The sequence below is a fragment of the Diceros bicornis genome, chromosome 1, assembly GCF_020826845.1.
Source record: "Diceros bicornis minor isolate mBicDic1 chromosome 1, mDicBic1.mat.cur, whole genome shotgun sequence".
Lineage (NCBI taxonomy): Eukaryota > Metazoa > Chordata > Mammalia > Perissodactyla > Rhinocerotidae > Diceros > Diceros bicornis.
The window spans coordinates 88,927,189-88,951,444 of NC_080740.1; the positions used below are offsets into that span (position 1 = coordinate 88,927,189).

General features: G+C 44.4%; 1 protein-coding gene across 1 annotated transcript; it reads right to left on the reverse strand.

Moving 5' to 3' along the window:
- Positions 1-20,508: 20,508 nt before the first annotated feature.
- DRD1 (dopamine receptor D1) lies at positions 20,509-22,879 on the reverse strand. Its single transcript, XM_058546418.1, has one exon. It carries the CDS (start codon positions 22,388-22,390, stop codon positions 21,050-21,052), a length of 1,341 nt encoding a protein of 446 aa, XP_058402401.1. The 5' UTR covers positions 22,391-22,879; the 3' UTR covers positions 20,509-21,049.
- Positions 22,880-24,256: the final 1,377 nt, after the last annotated feature.

Sequence of the window (24,256 nt, forward strand, 5' to 3'; positions counted from 1 at the left end):
CACATTCTCTGAGCTCATGTGTTTTTAAAATTGTATTTCTCTACCTTTTATATTTAAAGAATATAAAGGAATAAAATCATTGATTCATACTCTTTTTCATTAAATATTGTTTACATGTTGCTCTATTGTCATCTGGGATTGAATGTAGAGAAATCTGAAGCCAGCTGGAGAAGAGAGGAAATAAAGTCCCATATAAGGGGTAAAATTAGAAATCTTTGTATTTGAAATCCACTAACTTCATGAGAAGAAGTCTCAGTGTTGACCATAGAACTCCTCTTCCTCAGGCACATAATGTGTCCTTTGCAATATATAGATTCAAGTGGGGATTTTTAGGAAAGTTTTCTTGATTTATACCTTCAATATTTGTTCTGTTTCATTATTTTGGTTTTCATCTTTGGGAACTCCAATTATGCATACATTTGATCTCCTTCCCTGTCATTCACATCAATCACTATCCAGCCCTCTTTAACTCTTTCTATATCTATGTTTCACTGTGTTCACTCTTCTCATTTCTATTTTCTATGCCCTTTCTTGTGTTTTTGTGGTATTTATTAACCCTTGTGCTCTTTCAGATTTTGTCTTCATTTTGATAATGGTTTTACTTTTTCTTCTATTTCTTTTCTGAGTTTTGCCAGATCGCATCTCATCTTCTGCTGCTGACTTGTAATCTCATCCCTGAGTTATTGCATGATGGTTATTCTCAGAGATGATTTCTTCTTTATGTTATTTTGTTCATGGTAAAAGTTTTGTTCACAATTTCAATCTGTTCCAAGGCCATTTTACTAGTAAGTGTTCTTTGTTTATAAATTTTGCTGCTCCTTTACTTCTAAAAAGAAAAAAATTTTTGTATAGTATCTTTGTCAAAATACAGCATTGGTTTGTTTTTATTGCTTATTATTGACTGCCTTAGAATTCTTCTGGGCCAAATATTGGACAAAGGTTTCTGTAAGTGGAGAGAGGCTGGAGTAGAATTATAATCAAGTTGGCTGTCATAACTCAGAAGCTCTCTTCTCCTTACTTTTCACAAAGTCAGACAGATTCTCATAAAAATAGGTTATCTACATGCTTCTACATGTAACGTGATGTGGAGGATTAAATTTCTATTCTTACCTCTTCATCCGCCACAGTAATATACATCTACACCCTTACCATGGCCTCATGGTGATGGATTGTACTTCCTGACCCCTTGGCTTCATATTTGACCCTGCAACCACCTCTGGCTAATGGGCTATTACTGGGTATGCCATGGACAAAGCATGAAACTTGCTTGTGTACTTGGGTTTACCTTCTTGACACTTGCTTTTTATCATAAGAAGAATATGCCTCAGGTAGCCACTGGATTAAGAAGGTTGAGATACACATGGAGCAGACCAACACCCAGCCCTCAGACTGGAGTCAAACCCAGCATAGACCAGACTGGATATATCAACCCTAGCCACCCTGAATACTGAAGACATATGAACAAGAAATAAATGTTTATTGAGTTTGGACTTGTCTGTTACATAGCAAAAACTGACCAATACTTCCAGCTTTCTCACTTCTCTGAACCTAACCAAGTTTGGGGGACTTCTTCTACCTCTCAGCTTACCCTATTTCCTCACTCTCTTTTTCAATAAAATGACATAGATTTTTCTCCCTTAGAATGGTTCCAAGCTTCAAGAAAATTTTTTTTTTTTTGTCTAATACTTTACTGAGCTCTCTCTTCTGCTTTTGGCTATTTCCTCTCACACAGCTACAGTGTGCTCTTAACAGCCCTTACAAAATATTTTTCAGTCTGTCTCCCAGCTTCACTGAAAAAGGAGTTTGGAGGTTTTTTTTCTGTTCTCCTTATTACTTCGGATGGTTTCCAGGAGGAGATGGGGAGAATATCAAGTTTGCATATCCATTTTCAAACGGAAGTCTTTGCCTTGCTTCTAGAATAAGATGGTAGCATGGAGTCTTGGAAAGAACATACACTTTGGAAGCAGACAGACCTGGATCAAATCTCGGCCCTGCCATTAATTTTCTGTGTGAATTTGAAAAACTTACATCAACCTCTCTGAGCTTCAGTCTGTTTCCTCATCTGTAAAGAGAATCTAGTAACACTTACCTCTGAGAGTTATTTATTGGAAAGAACATCTTCAGAGAATTGAAGCTAAAAGATAGTAGCACAAATAGTAGGCACACTAAAAAATGAGAACTGCCATTATTATACCTTCTTTGTTGTGCTGTTGATGGTGGTTAGGAAACGAAAGATGTAGGAAAGCACTTTTAAAAGTACCTAGGAGATGAGGCAATAAAAGTCTAGAGATATACCTCCCATTATCTGAAACTTATATAGGAGCCATGAGAGTTGCAGATTCTTTCAGAAGCTCAGAAAACAGTTTCCTTCCTAGCCCCTGTCTCCCTTTTCAGTACTTGGGTTTTCTTACCCCACCACTGCAGACCACCTGCCTTGGCTCTGGGGATAAGTCAGGTGACTTAAGCCAAGCCAGTTAGCACAACCTCCTTCGCTAAACACTGTCCTTGGTTCATTGACGGATATATATGCATTCAGGGCCAACAAGATTGTGGAAGATGTTTGCCAGTGGCTTCAGGAAAGCAAGGTTTCACTCTTCTGAGAGAGTTTTTTTTTTTTTTTTTGTGAGGAGATCAGCCCTGAGCTAACATCCGCCAATCCTCCTCTTTTTTTGCTGAGGAAGACGGCCCTGGGCTAACATCGGTGCCCATCTTCCTCCACTTTATATGGGACGCCGCCACAGCATGGCTTACCAAGCAGTACTTCGGTGCGCGCCCGGGATCCGAACCAGCGAACCCCGGGCCGCCGCAGCGGAGCGCGCGCACTTAACCGCTTGCGCCACCGGGCCGGCCCCTTCTGAGAGAGTTTTTAGAAGCAACTTTGTCCCTCTCCCTGGACATGGTCATCAAATCCCAGGAGATTTTTGCAGCCCTCTTATAGCTACAACAAGAAAGAAAACAGCCTTAGGATGTTAAGAGACTGGCATAGCAGAGAGGAAACACAGAGAGTAAAAGACCCTGGATCCTTGATGATATCACTGAGCAGCTGAATCAAACCAACACTGAAGTCCACCCAACCTCGTTACTGCCTGGTTGCATAAACAATTAACCTTTTTTTTAAATTGGTTAAGCCCATTCAGGTTGGATTTTTGGTAACCTGCAACTGCATGCACCCTACCACACTATCAAACGTCAACACTTCCCGACAATTTCCATCACCATCATTCTCAGATGAACACCATCTTCTATCATGTGTTCTTAGTGGTTTCAGAATCAAAAGACTATTACTCAGTATCCCTTCTATGGTTCATTTTTTCCATAGACCGTGCTATGATGTGTGTTCAACAATGATCTAATAATAATAAAAGTTAACATCTGTTAAGTTCTTACTGCACGCCAGGCCTTGCAACAAGGCTTTTGCTGCATTCCTTCATCTAATCCTCAAAACCTCCCTACAAGGTAAGCACCATTGCCTCCACTGCACAGAGGGGGAAGCGAAGACTTAGTCTTCTTAGCTACTTGACCTACCTCTTTCATTAGTTCCGTCAAGTCGATTCCAGCTCCTAGCGACCCTGTGTGCAGCAGAGCAGAACCCCGCCTGGTCTTTCCGCACCATCCTCTCACCTTCCGGCGCTGTATCAGACAGTGCTCTGCTGCCGTTCAGAGGGTTTCACAACCAATTTTTTTGGAAGTGGGTGGCCAGGTCCTTCCTCCTAGTCTGTCTTAGTCTGTAACCTACGTTACATATCAATAAACTGGTGAGTCCAAGAATCAAACTCAGATCTCCCTGACTTCAAAATCAAATTCTTAAACACTAGGCTGAAACACCTCCTAAAAAACATTTATTCAGCACCACCTCTATGCCACTTACCAGGGGTACAAAGAGGAATCAGACAGTTTTTACTCATGAGTTGCATACAGGCTAGTGGGACATGCAGGTGTGTGGACAGATAATTATGAAAGGGCACATGGGAGCAGGGGCTGAGGAGGCAAGTTGCGACCAACTCAGGAAAAGTCTGTTAGTTGTGCAAAGCAGAAAGGACTTTCCCCAGAGGGTGACAGGGAGCCAGCGACAGGTTTTGGGCAGAGGAGTGACATGAACAGACAAGGGTATGTGAACTGTGGGTGTGACTCTGATGTGGCGACGACTGACCAGGATGAGATGGAGTCAAGCAGACCTGTGGGGAAGGCGTGCAGCAGTCCAGGTGAGATGCGGAGAGACATTCAAGTGACTGTCCCTTGAGTGGAAGAAAGAGGAGCATGAAGTGCTTCCACCACATTCCCCTGCAAGCCCACATTCTGCACAGGACATGCAGCCCAGTGGGAACTGCAGGTGTTGGCAGCACGTCCTACATTGCTAAGTCATGGAGCCATGCCCTCCAACCAAGAATGCACTCCACTCTCTAGGAGACCTGCTGCACTGCCCGGCGAGCACTTATGATAACTGGATAGCAGAGAATCCAGCCAGAGTCAGGTGAGCGGGTCATGGCCTCCAGAAGGGGAACACATTTCGTGGTGTTTTCAATTGTTATAAAGACTATTGATTCTGTGACATCCGTTCTCACCATGGAAATTTGTCATTAACCCTGCAAAAGCACACACATAAACACACATACGCACACAAAAATGTATAAACACACACACAAAAGGAAATTAAAAAAACACTCAATGGAGCAACCAATCAATAGTTTGAACCATTTTATTTCTTCTCATGTCAGTCTTTGTGGCATCACTTCTGAGCCAGGAGTCGTAACTGAATTATAATTGCTACCACTTATCGAGCACCTACTGTGTATCAGGCACTGTGCCAAACATTTTACGCACATTCATTTCATTGAATCCTAAAAAGAAAAAAATCCTGTTACGAATTACTATCCCACTTTTGAAGATGAGAAAACCAAGGCTCGGCAAGAGAGTGCCTGGGCAGCGACTCAAACCAGGCTGCCTGACTCAAGGCCCCAAGACCTTCCAAAAACGAGCACCATCCTCCCTTCCATTTACCCAGCACTTCAGATTTACAGTAACATAATGTTATCTAGTGTGATCACCACAGCAACCCTCTGCAAAACCATTGCCCTGTTTAAGGTGAAGGAGCTGAGTCTTGGAGAGGAACAATGACTGATCTAGGGTCACACAGCAGGGAATAGAAGCAAGGCTTGCATCCAGCCTCCCCAGACAACGGTCTTAATCATTGAGACACGCTGCCTGCGTCGTCCGTGGGAGCTGCACTCCTGCCCGCGTTGATACGCATCTTCTGCCTCCGATTCTGAGTGGCCGAGCAATCTGCTCATGATAATACATCGACCTAAATTATAGCAGAAAAGAATCTAAAGCTGACCACTGCCCTACGTGCCTCGCCCAAACACACACAGCAAACAATACTAATATCAATATTAATAGTGAACATAGCCCTTGCCATGCTTTTAAAAAGCAATTTTCTTATTAATTTGTTCTAAAGTGCCTGTGCACCAAAATTGCAAAGTAGTTCATAGAACTGTCTTAAAATGCATTTGGAAGTAGATGTGTTTCTTGTTTCTTAACAAGGCCTGGACTGAGGTAAGGAACATCAATTTTATTCCAAAGAAGCTTGAAATCTATGTCTTTTACTTTTTAAGAATCAAACTAAAAGCATAAAAAGAAAAGTCATTGTTGAGGGGCTTTGCATGGCTGGCCAAGACTGAATCCACCAGCTTCTCTCCAGTCTCCTGTCAGCTCTGGCCACAGGGGACAGGCCACCATGGCTGTCTCAGAACAACTAATGAACCAGGAGAAAAGGCATTACCCCTTCACTAGACCCACCGTGTGCCAGGGGCTGTGCTCAGCACTTATGCATCCACGAGGACGCGTGCAAAATGGCTACATGCACGTGCTCCAGAACCAGTTTGTCTGGGTTTGAAGCCCAGATCTGCCTTACTAGCTGGAGGCCTCGGTCAAGTCTCTTAACAATCTGTGCCTCAGTTTCTCCTCTGTAAGATGAGGACTGCAATAGTACCTACCTCAGTGGATTGCTGTGAGTTGGTAAATGTAGACCACTTAAAACAGTTCCTGGCACACAGTGAGATCTCTCTATAAGTATCAACCATAATTATTACTACTATCTTATTTAATCCTCACATCCATCTTATGAGTTATGGGTTCTCATCCTCTCCTGGGAAACAAGGAAACTGAGGCCCAGAGTAGGAAAGTGACTGTGGCTGGGGAAGTGGCCAGAAGGGCTGAATGTAGCCCAGGTCTGTTGGACAGCAGGCTTGTGGTCTCTCCACTGCACTCCCTCACTTCCAGTTGATGAGCTCTGTGTCCACACTTGCCTTCAAGACTCATAGTCCAGTTGAATAATGCCCCACAAGTAGAAATTCAGAAGTGGCATCACCGTAGGACAGTATTGACAGGCTGCTGACAACCAGACACACAATAGCCTGGTCATGTTCAATTCTGCTACTGACATTGAGTCTCAGAAATTCTAATGGCACTGTTCCAGCCATCATTCTAGCCACTCACTCACCCATCCACCATCCACCCACTCATCCATCCATCTATCCCCTCACTCACCCGTTCACCCACCCATCCATATATTCACCCATTCACCCACCCATTAGCAAATATTTACAGAGGTCATTCTCTTTGCCTCTTCCTAGTGAAGCTGCCAAAATCTTTAAAATAGTACCCTGTTGAATTGCAGACTGAATTCTGTAGTAGGTGCTAGAGGGACATAAACAATTATCTGACGAGTCTTAACACAAATGTACATTCTTTATCTTTGGAATCCAGGATACATTTACCATTTACTCGCTAGGCCCACCCCACCCCCCCAATAGCAAAAGGATTACTCATGAGACATTTCTCAATCCATATCCAAGGCAAACTGACCAGTTATTTATATAACTGACACATTCGATCTCACAAGCTCGAGATATATTTTTTTCTTAGTATTCAAGTGAAACAACTCCAACTCCCATCCTATATATCAGGGAATGTCTTTCTTCTTTCTCATGGTGATCCCATGTACCTGCAGGACGTCAATTCAGTCTCAGGAGGCAGGTCTGGTAGCCATCATCAAAAGTTAGAAAACAAAAATCCCTGCTTAACTCAATAGCTCAATAGCTGGCCTGGTGACTTGGGTTGTCTAGCTTTTGTGCTGATGGGGCCACACGACTGTATCTCTGATACATCAAGGCCAACTCTACCTGGGACGTATGTCCTCGTTACTGGCCCTTTACTGTTTTATCCAGATGCAGAATAAGGAGGGCAAGGGAGATTGGGGGATGAAGAATCCTCTCTTCCTGAGTGTTTTATGCAGCTATGGTTGCTGCACCAAACCTCTGCCTTCCCGATTGAAGCTTCCTGGGGACTCAATTCTCTCAATACACATTGAGATGCCACACACATGCACACTTCCCTGCATTATCCATGATCCAGGGAGTCTGTGTTATTCAGATATCTAGCCATGTGCTCTGCCTAGAACTAGTCCTCCCCTAAATTCTTGGGGAGTTTATACAAAGAGGTAGGTGGGTCAGAGCATTGCGCCCAGTGGTGCCTCACAAGGCCAAGGGGCTCATCCCACCACCAGACCCCCGGCTTGGCCTCCACACACACCTGTGTCTTGTCTAGAGGAAGTCTCTCCTTCCCCCAGTCCCAGGGCCCACCTATGATGATTGGCAGTTGGAATGCCCATTCTCTTGCCCCGTGTCTTCCTGAAGACTGATGATGGCAAATTTCCCTCAGCCTAGGATACCCAGTCACCATCCTATATTCCTTTCCAAATTTTCCACCACTTTATTTTCTGGGATGCTCCTCTTCTTCCCTGGGAAGCATCATTATGCAGTGGGCCAGAGGTGGAAACGAGACTCTGCAGGCTATGAGGACATCTCATAGGCTCGTTCTGGGCATTAAAGGAGGAAACGGATGCAAATGTGGCCAGCACAGCGCCTGACACATAGAAGCACCAACAAACTTCAGCTCTCTTCCCCTTCCTCAAACTACTTAATTTTCTTTGAAACTCAAACTTCTTTTCTAATTGCCCTTGACTTCAAATGTCACATTTCTTAGCCCATACCCTATTACTAATCCACTTTTGCCTAGTTCCTCCTACATTCCTTTTGTTCATGTTAAAGATGACTTTTCTTTTCACCTGTGTAAGTCTTGCTGCCTCCTACACTGATTAATTCAGCTAGATGGAGAAAGAGGACTAGCTCGTTCTCCATAAAACTCCAATTAATCAATCATCCTAGAACCAGAGCAACTTGGTGTGATGGTATTTGGTAGAAAGAGCATTAATGTTGCTGTCAGTCCTAGGACATGGCACTTAAGAGCAGAAAGATCTCAGGCAAGTGATTTTACTTTTGTAAGCCTCAACTTGCTGATCTGGAGTACCTTTACTTATAAGGCTGAAATTTGCACATAACCTAAGAGGAGTCTCCAGGGCAAAGCCTGATGTATAGGGCAATGTAACTGAACTTAATGTACCTAGACGGACGACTTGGTCCTGAGTCTGTTTGTGTCGCTTAGCCTATTTTTATGTATAGAAGATACACTATACTCCATCAGACAAGAGCAAAATACACATTTTTCTCAAGCCCACATGGAGCATCCACCAAGATGGACCACAGGCTGGGTCATAGAACACGTCTTAAAAAGCTTGAAAGAATAGAAAAATACAAAGAATGTTCTCAGACCACAGTGGAATTAAACTAGAAATCAATAACAGAAAAATAACTCCCACATATTTGTAAATTAAATAACACATTTATAAATAATACATGTGTCAAAGAAGAAGTCTCAGGAGAAGTTGAAAAGTATTTTGAACCCAGTGAAAATAGAAATACAATTATCAAAATGTGTGGGACATGGCAAAAACAGTTCTTCAACGGAAATTTATAACATGAAATGCATGTATTAGAAAAAAAGAAAGATCTAAAATAATAACCTTAGCTTCCACCTTAGGAAACTAGAGAACCAAGAGTAACTTAAGCCTAAAGCAAACAAAAGAAAAGAAAAAAATAAAGAGCAGAAATCAATGTCAAGGAAATTGAAAACAGAAAAACATTAAAGAAAATCAACAAAGCCAAAAGCTGATTCTTTGAAAGGATAAATAAAACTGATTTAAAAAACTGATAAATCAAGAAAAGAGAAGAGAAGACACAAACTGTAATATCAGAAATGAAACAAAGGTCATCACTATTGATTCCAAGGATAATAAAAGGATACTAGGAACAATTCTCTGCCTCGCATTTGATAACCTAGACGAAATGGACCAGTTTCTTGAAAGACACAAACTACCAACCTCACACAAGGAAAAAGAGATAACATGAATATCCCTATATCTACTAAAGAAATCAAATCAATAATTAAAATCCTTCCAGGAAAGAAAGCACTAGGCCCAGATGGTTTCACTAGTGAATTCTATCAAACAATTCAGGAAGAAATAATACCAATTGCCTATAATCTCTTCCAGAAAATAGAAGCAGAGGAAACAATTCCTAACTCATTCTATGAGTTCTATGAGCAACTGCACTCCTAGGTATCTACCCAACTGATCTGAAAACTTACATGTACACAAAAACTGGTATGCAAATATTTACAGCAGCTTTCTTCAAAATCACCAAAAACTGGAAGCAACCAGGAATCCTTTCAATAAATGAAGGAAGCCAGTCTGAAATGGCTACTTACTGTGATCCCATTTGTATGACATTCTGAAAAAGGCAAAACTAGAGAGAAAGTAAACAGATCAGTGGTTGCCAGGAGCTTGCAGGGGGAGGGTTGAATAGGCGAAGCCCAGGGGATGTTTTTAGGGCAGTGAAGCTATTCTGTATGATCCTGTAATGCCAGACACAAGAAGTTATGCATTTCTCAAATCCCATTGAACTTTACAGCACAAAGAGTGCAACTTGATGTATAGAAAATATTTCAAAGATCATTTGGGAGGTCAGAGGATCCCAGGATGGAATGCAGACTGTGACAAAGAATCTAACTGCATTAAAAATGTATGAAATTGGGGGCCAGCCCGGTGGCGCAGCAGTTAAGTTCATGCATTCTGCTTCAGCAGCCCAGGGTTGGCCAGTTCGGATCCTGGCCACGGACCTACTCATCACTCATCAAGCCAGGCTGAGGTGGTGTCCCATATAGAAGAACTAGAAGGACCTACAACTGGGATATACAACTATGTACTGGGGCTTTGGGGAGAAAAGAAAGAAAAAAAAAGAGGAAGATTGGCAACAGATGTTAGCTCAGGGCCAATCTTCCAAAAAAAAAAAAAGTGGTAACACAGTGGAATCATTTTTTTAAAAAATGTATGAAATAACCTCATGGAAGCAGGTGGAGGAAGATAGGGCTGATCTAAGTAACTTTGGAAATAAGTGGAGGAAAACAGACAAATCCCAACTGAGGGATGGCCTACAAAATACCAACCAGTACTCCTAACTGTCAGGTCATCAAAAACAAGGAAAGTGTGAGAGACTTCACAGCCTAGAGGTGCCTAAGGAGATGTGACGACTCAATGTAACATGGTGGCCTGGATGGGATCCTGGAAGAGAAAATGGCCATTAGGTAAAAACTAAAGAAATCTGAATAAACTATGGATTTTAGTAAATAAGAATATATCAATATTGGTTCATTAATTGTGACTATGCTAATACAAGAGGTTAACAATAGGGGAAACGCTGTGGGTGGGGTACATGGGAACTCTCTGAACTATCTTTGAAATTTCTCTATAAATCTAAAACTCTTCTAAAACAAAATTTTTATTTTAAAAAAATGAGATGCCAGTACATTTCTCTTGACAAACCACAAGCTCTCTCCTCTGCCACCTCTCCCCTCCTCCTCTACGCTCCCCCCACCCCTACCTCCTTCTCTGCTGAATTTGGAATCTCTGTCAAATGAACCTCTGTCGGTTAATAACCGTCGGGGTGCAAAGCTAGAGAAATAAAGCCGACCACCTACTCCCCATTGCTCCTCCCCGTGAAGCCAGAGGGAGTCTGAGCAAAGGTCTGGTGACGATTAACCTCCATCTCCCTAAAGCAATCGGCCATTGATGTGAACTGATGCTCTGACCAGGTCCCCAAAGTCCCCCTGTGGCCGAAATAACTTAGTGCCTCTGTCTGCCTGTGGTGATTAGCCACTCTCCCTGGTCAACATCTGGCCTTGCATCCCCTATGCATTAGACTCACTGTTCTGGTCTCTCACAGGTCGTAGACTCTGAGGCTTCACACTTCAGTCTTCCTCCTCTTAGAATTCAAGATCAAGTAAGGAAGGCTGCCTTTTCCTCCACCCCTGCCCCAAATGCTTTTATCTTCACACTTTACATTTACCACCTGAAGCCTTCATATCTATTCTCTGGAAACGTCTAAAATGAGCCTGTGGGAGCATTTAACATAAAAATATCACTAAAACATTTAATATCTATGTCAATGATGAGAAAAATAGAATTTGAAAACCTCCCAAAAGGTTAATCCTAAGAACAAATGCTAGGGTGTTTTTCAGTTTTGAAATAATCCAAAGTGGTTTGCATGGTGGTTGTAGAGTGCAATTTAAAAGAGGCCCATATACATTTGTGCAATCACAGCCCAGCTACAGAGTAAGAGAGACTTCAGCAGGGAAACGACAGTGGCCTCTCTTGCGATGCCTAACAGCACACGGCATTTCTGCTCTCAAAACGTGGGGAAAATTCTGGCTGCAGTTTGTTCAGGGTCAAAGGACCAGAGGTCCCTAGGGTCCTGAGCTTTACAAAAGCACCCAAAAATGTCTGAGACCAGAGGGGAAGACACACTGTTTCCAAAATATGACAAAGGAACTGCCAAACTGAAATTATGAATAATTTCAAAACAACATTTAAAAAATCCTTTTTTGCAGCAATAAAATTATATGTAAGAGGGATGTGGGAGCATTTTAACAAGTTTGCTATGACGTGCATTGGGACACCACTAGTAGGAATGTTGTAGGGTCTACGAAGGTCTTAAAACAGTCCCGGCCTCTGAAGAGTTGCTTTTGGTCGGCTCCAAGGACTTTAGACCGGCTCTCACTGCTGACCCCAACCCGGGCTTCCCGAGGACCCCACCACGAGTGCTTCTCAGCATTTCCCAAAAGGGGAACAGAGAAAGGCTTTACTCTAGTAAAAGGCTACACAGCCTATTATTTTTTAAATGAGATGTATCCGATCAACAAAATTATTCTAAATACGGGCTCTGTGGAAGCTCGGTAAAACAAGATCTTTTGGGGAGGAAAGTACGGCCCCGTGTAGTGGAGGAGGGCCGCGTCCTGGGCTCTGGAGCCAGCTGGCCAGGCGTCCCTGCTCTGTACTGGCCCCCTGAGCGTCTGCGAGCCCATCCTGGACCACATCAGCCTCTGACCCTCACGCCGGAGATGTTCACAGTGAGCACGTAAGGTGTTCAATTACCGGTTCTTTCCTCCAAGGACACGCCGAAGACCCCACCCCTACCCCCTGCCAACCACAACCAGAGCTCTATTGCCTCACACCCAGTTCAGCATGCTTCTTTAAATAAATATATTTTAATCACATGTGTGATACACATAAACACAAGCTTCTTGTAAAAACCAAGAAATATACAAAGTAAAAAGTGAAAGCCCCTTGGCTGTCCCCAAAGCTCACGCCTCTCCCCAGAGATACCACTGTTCTCAGGGAGGCACGCATTTTCCCACGTCTTTTTCTATGTATTTACGTAAGAAATAAATACTTCTTACACTGTTTTAAATGAAAGGGATCATATCATCCATGTTGCTTTGTAACTTGCTTTCTCATTTCCTGAAAATCCTTCCATAACAGGGCATATGGATCTACCTTTCTTTTAAACTAGCACATACCATAGACATCCTACATTTTAATTTTTCATTCCCCTATTACTGGACACTTAGGTTGTCTCCAGCTGGCTTTTGCAAGCAAATCTACATTCTTTACACAGGCACCTCTGAGCACACAGGTGAGGCTAGATGTAAGTCAGACTCCTAGACGTGGAATTGCTGGGTCAAATCATGTGCGTGTTTAAAGTTGTGTTGTTCCTACCAAATTTCCCTTCCAATTAGCCAGATCAGTTTACACTCCTGTGAGCAGCAAGGGAAAGTGTCTGCTTGCCATCCTCAGCCCAGAGGTTCTGCTTCTCTACTGGACGATATAGGCTCATCCAGGGGAGACATTCTAAATTGCATGGTCTCATAAGCAAGCAAATAAGTTTTAATTTCAATATGGGTGCAGTGGATGATTTCTAAAAATGACATTAAAATTTGCTTTTGCCATGAAAGTATTATGACCAGACTTTTTAAACAAACCATCACCTTATTGCCCCCGGTTCCCTCTCAGAGCCAATCCTCTTTAATCCTCCCCTGGAACAGTTAGGAACACGCTGTTTTACAGAGACCCCACCATCAAGCTAGGAAAAACCCACAGCTGTTCTGATAGAACTAGCATGGAGCTCCCTCCTTCCCCCAGCTTAACAGCAGCAGCAGAGTGTTTTAGAGCAACATCTTACAAATGGGGTTGGACATTATCTTAATTACAGTCAACATGTTTATAATGCTAAATACATCTGACCTAAAAACTCAGTCTCAAAGCAGCATGCATGTGGCTAGATAATCTCGAACACATTGGTGACATTTGGTTGACATTTCCTCTCTCTCCCATGCAAAAGGCTTGATCACTCGCTCTCCATGCACATCGATATGCAAGAGAGCCCTGGTTTGCCATTTAAATACTGCTCCAATTATTTTCCTGCGACCATGTCAGTGATGGAGACAGCTAACTTAGCAGCGAAGATCAGCCTGTATAACCTCAGCAGAGTCAACTCACAGTGAAAATTAAGGTATGTGTATAAGCAGCTATTTAAATCTTTTCATACAGTTATTAATTCACCCATTCATTTAAAAAATATATTAACTTGGGTACCTCCTGTGTGCCAGGCTTTGCTGGGCACTGGGAATAGAGAATTGAAAAGGACACACTCTGTGTCTCCAGGAGCTCTCCTGAGAAACAGGAGACACGACAGGATGCATACCCCGCAGCGGGCCACCAGCCTAGGGAAGGAAGGGCTGGGAAGGGTTCCCAGGAGGCTGACACCGGAGATGAGGCTCAAACAGACAAATACGACAAGAGGAAGGGTGCCCAAACTGGAAGGAGAGCAAGCGGATGTCACAGAGTCTATTTGAGAGCAATAAATAGGTGAATATGGCTGCAGGGAAGGGTGTGAGGAAGGGAGGGGCTCGTGTTCATGCCCACCCATTCTCACCTACCCATCTGGTTAATCATCCAATGCACTGAAACGGGCCATGTGGAGGGTGGAGACCACCCCAGAGCAATTAATTTGACAGCCTGTGGGACCCCATTTGGACCAAACTTTCTAGTGAGTTTAAATTCATCTCTACTCCATGTCCTGTATCCAGAAAATTGACCCAGTGCCCGTTCCCCAGCCCCACGTTTGCAGATACTGGAGTTCCAACCTCAACTGTGCTCACTCCCTGTCTGTTTCTGCCAAAGTCCTGTGCTTCCCTCAAGCCCAGCTCCAATGCCACTTCCTTCCCAGCCCCGTGCCCAGTTCCCACAGCCCTCCAGCAGCATTGTCCCCCTTGCTAAGCATCCTCCCCAATCCTACCCTGTCCTCTCATCCCCCCTCCCCGTCCCCCTCCCAAAGTAGTGCTGGGCACCAGGCAGAGCTAGATAAATGTTTGCTGAATTAAACTGAGTAAGTGTGCCCTGATTAAATTGATCCCTGAAAATGGAGCAAACGTGAACTCCACAGTGTCATGTTTTTGAAACTGTCTTAAATGTCTTCTTGGCTTCAACCTTGCATTCTATCCAAACACATGTACCTCCTGTTGTCATTGCTCAAAAAGACCATCAACCTTAGTCTTGCTAATGTTTGAACTTGGGTAATGGGATGGGGACACGGGGGTTTCTTACACAATTTTCTCTACTTTTTGTATATAATTGAAAACGTTAATAATAAAAAAGTATTTTTTAATCCACAAACATTTGAGGTGATTTAGAACCCCCCTTAATGAGTTACTCGTTTAGTTAGGACTAGCTCCTGGTAAACAGAATAGGTTCATGATCCAAAGAATAAGCTTTAAAGTCCTAGAGCCCTAGATTCAAACCTGCCTCATCATTTACTAGCTGTGTGACCTTGGACACATTGCATGACCTCTCTGGATATTTATTATTTGATCTGTAAAATGAAGATGATGATAATCGTGCCCATCTCATAGGATGGTGTGAGAACAGATGAGATAATGAATGGACTGTGCTTGCTACGCTGCCGGGTAGATGGTCACTGGGCCTCAACAGAGTGGAGCTATTGGCATTACCTGAAAGAAAACATTTTCATTCTCCATACATTTTACTTTTGGAGCATTCTTTGCTGATGGTTTATTTGCGTATGTGTCTCTACTTTAAGCTCCTCAAAGATCGGGATAGTGTCTGATTCACTGCCAGCCTCCAGCACAGGGCCTGAGTCATAGAAAGTGCTCACAAAAGTTTACTGATTGCAAATTGCATCAACTGTGTACATAAACACACATAAGTGTGTGTGTGTGTGTGCATGCGTGCAGGCTATGACCTCTGTACAACCATGTCAGACCCCAGGAAACTGCAGGCCTCAGAGACCACGTGGAGCGTGTACCCAAAGACATTAGAGGGCCTAGCAGACCTACACAAATACAGCAAGCACCCAGGAACAATCTTCACTAAAAGTGTGGCTTCAACATCGCCTGTTTTGACTTGTTCATTCTTTCATTCATTCAACAAAGGTTTAATAAGTAACTCCTTTCAGCCAGGCCATGTGCTGGATACTTAGGAATATATAAAGAAAGGGAAACAAAATATGACAGCTTTATTCTCCATATGCTCATAATCTAGGGAGAAAGACAAGGAAGTAAGGAGATTATTTTATTACAGCATGGTAAACCCTTGGAACGAAATAAGAGTAGAGTCAGGAAGAAAGTGCCAAGGAAGGCCTTCTGCAATTATGCCCCACTGAATCTCAACAGATGGGTAGGCACAGGCAAATGAAGGCAACAGGGAAGGGTGTTCCACGCAGAGGGAACAGCATGTGTAAAAGCATAAAGACAAAAAAGGACTTTGCATACTCCACAAACTGTACGAAGATGAGAGTGTCTGTAGGGACAGTGCTAGTAGGGTAATGGCAATAGATGAGGCTGCAGAGGCTACTGGGTGCCTGATCATGAAGGGCCTTGAATGAGCTTGATTTTTTTTTTCCTGAAAGTAATTGGGAGTCATCAAAAATGTCAAGCAAGGTCACAATACAGTCATATTTACATTTTATAAATATCACTTTGTTAGCTTTCTAATAGCAAAGAGAATGGAAACTTGGGAAACCTACCAGGGGAAATCTATCAGACTCATATTTTGCTATAATGGATCCCATATCTAGTATTGTCAAGCCAAAAAATAGCTCAGAAATAATCTCTTCTAACCCCCTTATTGTAGTAGATTAAAAAATTTATTTTCAAAGAATGTAAAGTAGTTTATCCAAACTATTTATCTTTTAAAAAAAATTTTAAAGTAAATAAAAAACTCTGCCCTACAAGTCAGTCCTCCTGGGTCCCACTACCACCTGCCACTTGGCTGGCTTTCTGCTAGGTGGGCTCACTCCCGTGGATATAACTCAGGGAAGATCCTCTTCAATGGCTGGAAACATTTACCAATTTTGAGAGCTGGTAGAATATCTATACTACGAACACGAGAAAAATTTTAACTGGTTTTGGTTTTTTTTGTGTGTGGGGGGCGTGTTGTATCCCTATTTCCTCATAGTGATTAAAAAGTCAAACCCTTTTAAATCAGAGATTATTCCTGAGCTTCTAATACTATTTAAATTACAACTCCCAAATCTTGAATGATGTAACAGACTCAGTCCAAATGCTGCTTTTTGAAATCTGTACATCACATGGAAGTTACTTAACATGACAGAAGGCAACACGACTAGATTGGCCTGGTAACAAAATCTTAGAGGGGCTCTCTGTGCTGTAATTCTCCCATCCCCTCAATCCTCTACAAAAATAAACAGATTGATGTCATGTTTCTATCCAGGAAATCGCAAAGAAATCCACAGAGGTGCATCTAATCTATATAATGCTACAATCTCACGACCCACCGGGTCAGTTCCTTCAAATGACCTCAGTGACCATCGTGCAGAGTAGCAGATCCTAGTTTTAACAGCCCAGAGCCATCCAGCCATCAATTCATTATTCCTGAAACAAATTCTGCAAGGTAAGTAGGTTTCATAGACTAACACATTGTGGACAGATTTATTTAGTCAGTGCCTGGTGGTAAATTGAAGCAATTGTCTTAACTACACAAATATAAAAAGCCACTTGCTTCTGGAATACAAGATAACCACAGCAAAAGAGAACGGCCTCTGGGAGAATCCCAAACCACATGTACTCTAAAAGTCATTTCCACCTGCTTCAAGCAAACAGGCAAGAAGTCAAATCCACAGCAGCTCCATTATTACTAATCCAATAAATATTAAGTCATCAACCCCTTCAAAGCAGAGACCCTGCAAAGGATTAGTGAGTCCAACCTCTCCCTGCACAGTGTCCTTATAGACATTAGCTTCGTTTAAACTCTCGCAAGAACCTGCATGTTTATCGCCATTTCACACCTGGGCAAACAAGCACAGAGAGACACACACATTTGTTCCCTCTCACACAGATTCAAAGTGGTAGCTGCAATGGAAACCTATGTCCGTCTGAAGCAAAGCCTGTGCTGTCTGCACTCCAGGCCCCCACGTGTGCACTGGCTCCTGTGGGGGGGCGGGTCAAGCTAAAATGCTTCTGGCGCAGGCCTGGGGGGGGAATCATGATGGAGCCCCCCGGGGAGTGGAGAATTCCAGAAGTCCCTGAAGTTGGACTACATATTGATTTGCTTTTTGCAGTGATCCCCCTCCCACTGATGAATTTAATGCAGAGGTTTTGTTCCTCTCGTTTAATGGATCAGAGACCATGACTTGCTTAGATCCCAAGAGAAACCAGTGGCTTTCCCGCATAAACCCCAAATCTACCATGAAGCCAAGTGCTCAGCCTCCCCTCCATGAAACTTCTTGTTACTCCATCACCAATAAAAGTCCTGCATCTATTTGACCAGGAACAGCATCTTCTTAGATGGAAAGAGAAAAAGAACACCTCTTTTAAATTGTCTTTGTCTTGCTAAAGTGTTTCACATATATTTGGCATTATGAAGTCTCACTGCTATAGTTGAAAATGAAAAGTCATACTGTAATTTTGCCTTTATGGTTGTAAATTAGATTCACTGAAAGATTCTGTCAGTAAAATCAATACTTCATAAGATATCCTTTATCAATCCATCATGCCAGGAACCCAAAGTATAGTCTCGTCCACAGTGTAGTGACTTTCATAATTATTTAATATAATTTCTAGACATATCCTTTATTTTTCACTCTTTGCCAATGAAATAAATGGTGACGGCTTTTGTGCCACGTGTCATTGGTTGGACGATGACAACCCTGAACATTGTAGCTGGTGTTGCTGGACTTTAAGCTGAAGAACAAAATTAAGCTGCAGAGAATAAAGATATCCAGAGAGTTATGAAGCAGAAAGGAAAGGATCACACTTCTTGGGTGTTCATTCTAGACATGTTCATTATATGCCAAAGCCTGGGGAAGGCAAATGTGGAATTTAGAAAGACACCATCTGTTGTGTGATGCTCCAAATTATAAACTTAACCCTTGATTTCTACATCACCTGCTGTTCAGTCATTCTCCTCCTTCAAGACGAAGAAAAAGGGGGTGGGGGGGCTTAGCACATGAACTAAGCAGGTTTAGCAGGATTGATGGATGTGCCCTGTGAGACATTTTGATAAGCCCAGCATCACAACCTGTGCATTTTCTCGAGGAAAAAAATTCCTATTATATTTTACTCTTAGAACAAACACTACACATACAGTGGGGTTGCCATAAGCTGAGGGTCCACAGTGACCCATAGCCAGCCACAATCTTTTCTGTAATTTTTATATTATTTAAAATCCCTGGGCTCTTTGAAAGAAAAAGCAGAGATTTTAGAAAGATTTCAAATCTGTGAAATGAAAAGTAGAGTAATTTCTCAAGTGAAGAAGGGTTTCTTTAAAAAAAAAAATGTTTTTAAGACAGAAGATAAACAAGAGCATATAGCTCAAATCAAAAACATTTCCTGTTTAAATATTCAGAGGCAACATGCAGCATACATAACAGGAGAAATTTCCATTGAAAAGAAAAAAAAGTAACATATACTTCAAAATGCCCATGTTTTCTTACTTGTCAATCTGAAATATCCTAGTTTTTAAAACACATTTAACAAATGCAACACAGCTCATTCAAGGTTGATTTGAGTTCACAAAATAATTTTATTATATGTAAGAAAGCATACAGGCAATAAAATTAAGAAAACATTCACAATGCATAAATAACACACACCTGATGCAGGAGATATTGTTGAGTAGATTTCTTTCTTGTTACCCATTTCATCTAAATGTTAAGTAAACTGCTTATCAACAAGAATACTTTGTAAACATTTCAAAGAAATTCTCTTGAAATGCCCCACATGAATTAGTATCTAGCAAAGGAGATTTATGATACTTGTTACATCCAGGTGATGACACAGGAACGTGATTGCAAAGCACAGAGAAGGGCTAGCATTTGTCAAGAGATACTGATGGCTTTGGGGTGCTTCACACCCAAAGAGAAGGGGTCTCCTGTTTCTTCCAACAGAAGTGTCTTCCTCAAGGATTGTAATGAGGCATGATTCATTAGTTACTATACCATTAACATTTAAAGACTTTTTTTAAAAATCAACTCTAAATTCAGATTACAGCACTACAAAAAGGAGCCCCACTGAGTGGCTTGGTTTGACCTGGTAAATGGAGATGCAGGCTTGAACTCTGTCTACGGGTGAAGCCGCTGTGCCACAAGAGGGAAGGAAACCCACTGTCTTCACTACACACTGCTGAGCAGGAGGGTCATTTGGTTCAGAAAAGCTATCTGACACAGGAAATGAGAAAAGACGAAGAGGGCCAATTATTTTACATAAATACAAAGTGGCATATACTTTTTATTACCACCTAAGATCATAAATTTAAAGTTGGATTCTTCTTAAACTGGCCTTTATTTATTTACAGAACTGCAAATCGTTCTCCTGGGAAAGTCTTCGTCATTTCAAAAATCAGGAACACGACAGTAGCTATGCTTTTTAAAATTTTTCAAAATCTCTTTAGAAAAAAAAAAAATCCACAGCATTTGTCAATTCTCACCTCATATTTATTTACGCCAATGAATTTCAAGGAATCATCACAACTTCATTTCCTATCAGTCTTTGCTGTGTTTCTGGAAGTTACACATGAGCATTTAGAATCTCAGGGAGTCTGTGTGTTTGTTTCATTGGCTTATAAAGTGCTAGTTAAATGGACAAAAATGTAATTGTAAGGTTTCCGATAACTCAGTTTATCCTATTAAATATGGTAAATATAGATTTATTATAATAAATTAAAAATATCCATATATACAATAAATAAATAAAATCAATATCAACAAAGCATCTCTCAATTCTGAAACAAACCAAAAAAATCCCCTTCCTCCTGTAAGGCTTGATTATGCTTTAGAAATAGTTTATAAAGGCATGCACCTACCTTCACAATCTGAACACTTTGCTTGGACCAGTGTTAGCACCTGTTTGTATACAGCAAACTCAACCCTTCTCATTTCCTTCCTGGAAAGGTTTAATTTTTAAGTGAAGCTGTTCATTGTTGACTCTTTGCCCTATTTTTAAAGTCCTAAGATAAGAATCAGTTTCTAAAAATAATTCTGGAGCCAAAGACACGTCCCTTGTGAACAGTCGCTTCACGTGTCCCTCTTTGATTCACTATGAACAACAGAAAACACACTGGAATGCATTTAAAACATAGTCAGTTGTGCGCTGAGGGAAAGCAGCAGAGGAGGGCCCGCCTGACATCTCAGTCTCACCACACCTTAGTTTCTTAACAGCAAGGCCCAGAGAAATCTCCTCTAGCTTTTGGGATGAGCATGGCTGGCAGGATTCATCTCGGAGTTCAGGTTGGTTGCTGCCCATTTTGTGTGATGGGCTGGATCTTCTCCAGAGAGACATCAGTGTCATAGTCCAATATGACAGATAGGGCCGGGGACAGCTTCTCCAAGGCTTTGGCTCCTCCACCTGCCTCCTCCTTCTTCAGGTCCTCAGAGGAGCCCACGGCATGTGGGATCAGATAAACCAGATTGCAGTCCTTGGAGATGGAGCCTCGTGGCTCATGATGGCTGGAAAACACCACGGCCCCATTGTTATTGATGCTAACCGTCTCTATGGCGTTATTTGTGACAGGGCAAAGTCTGTAGCATCCTAAGAGGGTTGAAAATGCCTTCCGAAAATCAGCATTAAAGGCATAAATGATGGGGTTCAAGGAGGAATTAGCCCAGCCAAACCACACAAACACGTCAAAGGTGATGGAATCAATGCAGAAGGGCTTGGTCTCGCCAGACCCACAGAAGGGCACCATGCAGTTCAAGACAAAGAAAGGAAGCCAGCAGCACACAAACACCCCCATGATCACTGACAGAGTCTTCAGAACTTTAGTCTCTCTTTTGAAGGACATCTTAAAGGAGCTTTCTGGCTGAGAACACTCCACGGGGTTTCCATTACCTGTGGTGGTCTGGCAGTTCTTGGCATGGACCGCTGCCCTCTCCAACGCCGAGATGCGCCGTATTTGTTTCTGGGCGATCCTGTAGATCCTGGTGTAGGTGACAATCATGATGGCCACAGGGATGTAAAAGCTTATAAGGGAGGATGAAATGGCATATGTCCTGCTCAAGCTGGAATCACAGTTGTCCATGGTCTCGCCCAGGGAAGTGGCATTCCCATCGGAGGGGCTTGTAGGTTTTGCCTTGTGCCAGCTGAGCTGCACTGGGATGAAGGAGATGAGTATAGACAAGGCCCATGCCACACTGATCAGAATGAAGGCTGCCTTGGGGGTCATCTTCCTCTCATACCTGAAGGGACTGGAGATAGCCCAATACCTGTCCACACTGATCACACAGAGGTTGAGGATGGACGCAGTGGAGCACATGATGTCAAAGGCCACCCAGATGTTACAGAAGGACCCAAAGGGCCAGAAGCCAGCTATCTCGGCGACCGCTTTCCAGGGCATGACCAGAACAGCCACCAAGAGATCTGATACAGCCAGGGAGATAACAAAGAAGTTGGTCACTTTAGACCGCAGGTGTCGGAACCTGATGACGGCGGCACAGACCAGCGTGTTCCCCAGGAGCGTGGACAGGATGAGCAGCGACAGGAAACAGGCTGTGAGGATGCGGAAGGAGAAGTCCCTCTTCACCACCAGCCCAGCCCCATCCATTGTAGAGGTGTTCAGAGTCCTCATCTTCCTGAGGGAGAGCACACAAGGGGCTCTGACACCCCTCAAGTTCCTAAGCAGAGATTACGGGTCAGTCAGACCCACAGGAGTGCTGGTTCACCAGGCAGCCCCTTGCACAGCCCCACTTGCTCCCCTGGGTGGGGCCTCACCAGCGTTCCATCAGAGCTGCAACAATTGCGTGGCAGGAGCCAGCCCTTGCCAATCCAGGTCAGCCCCTTGGAAGATCTCGCTTGCTTTCTACAGCTGTCTTCTGACTCCCTTGCTCCAGGTCCCTGTCACAGTGACCAGCTGGCCCCTCAATTCCCCATGGAAAGCGTTGGCTTTCTAGCATATTCTAAGCTACCAATTCAGAGACTCCAGGCCTCTGCTGAGCTACTCAATTGTAGTCACATTTCGGGGCTGTTGTCTCTCTGGTGGTGACAGAGAATTCTCCCCTTTGGAGGCGCAGCTGAAAATACATCTCTCGCTCCTCCAAGCCCCTGGCTCCGCAGCAGCTCCCCAGCGCCCTAAAAAGCAAAGAGAAAGGCAAGGTCGTTTGCCAAGACTTGAGCAGATCACATCTTTACTCATGTCAAGCCCAATCCAACTCCGTCTGAGCCACCTACCTTGCCTTGGGGTTGTCTCTCTCAACGCCCCTGGAGCTCGGAAAGCGGGCTTCGCGAGGCGCCGCAGCTTCACAACGCCCAGGAGGCGCGCCTGAGTCCTGCCCAGCGCGCGCACCCCGGGTTCGGCTCCCGATGCGCAAAAGTCTCCGAGGTGGGCTGGGGAAAGGATCCCGGGCCCGGCCCCCAGACAGCCGGCGCTGCCCCACTGCCTCGAACGGCTAGAGACGGTTCACAGCGGCCAAGACCCGAAAAAGAGGATCCTGGGCGCCTGGCGCCTCCTCCGGTGAGGCACCTCCAGGACTAGTCACTGAGGCAGCTTCTTTGCTTCCTTTCCCCCGGGCGGCCTCTGGCCCCTCTGGGCAGGGCCCTGCGCCTCCCCGCGGCACTGCCCGCTACCTCCCAGGAGCGGTGGGAACGCGAGGCAGAGAGAGCCGAGCTGGCACCGGCGGGCGCACAGGCCGGTTCCCGCGGGGCACAGCCCACCCGCCCCCGCGTCCCCTCCCCTGCCCTGGAGGCGGGCTTCGCTTGACAGACAGAGGTGCGGGCGACTGCCGCACGTGGTTCCCCTGGATAGTGCTGCGGGCGAAAGAGTTGGAGGACGTTCAGGCGAGCGCTCGCCCACCCTGGGTTACCCCACCAACCCCCGGGCCCTCGGATCCCTGGACAGCACGCGACAGGGCCCGAGAGATAAATCCCGATGTTGGAATCTCAAGTAAGCCCGAGTCTCCCGAAAGCAAAGCTCGGCCCCCCGACATCCAACGCCTCTTGGGGTCAACACCAAGCCCTTCCCAAAGACCAACGCCAGCAGGGATCCTGCCCACTCTCCCACGCACACCGATCACTACAACAGCCCGCCCCCGTCCGACCTGCGCTGCCTCCAAGTGCCCCCCAACCAGGGTGAGACGTGCCCCGCCGGCGCCTGTACTCACCGCTTGCGGGAGGGCTCGGCGCGGCTGCACGCCAGGCCCCTGCGCCCCGCTGCGCCCCGCGGGCGCTCACTCGCGCTCCGCCGGAGTGGCGGGCGCGTCCCGGGCTGCGGTCCACGCCGGACTGCAGCCTGCGCCCCGCGCCGGCCGAGCGCCCCAACCCCAGCGCCACGCGCTCAGCGGGCCCGCGGCGCCCTCTGCCGGCAGCTGCGGCTTCCCGAGGCCCGGCTGCGCCCTCGCAGGTACAGACCTCACCCGCTTGGGCTCCAGCATCCACGCGAGACCCGCACCCGGATGCGCTCTGCCTTGACTGCCAGAACCTGGGAAAGGGGATTCCTCTG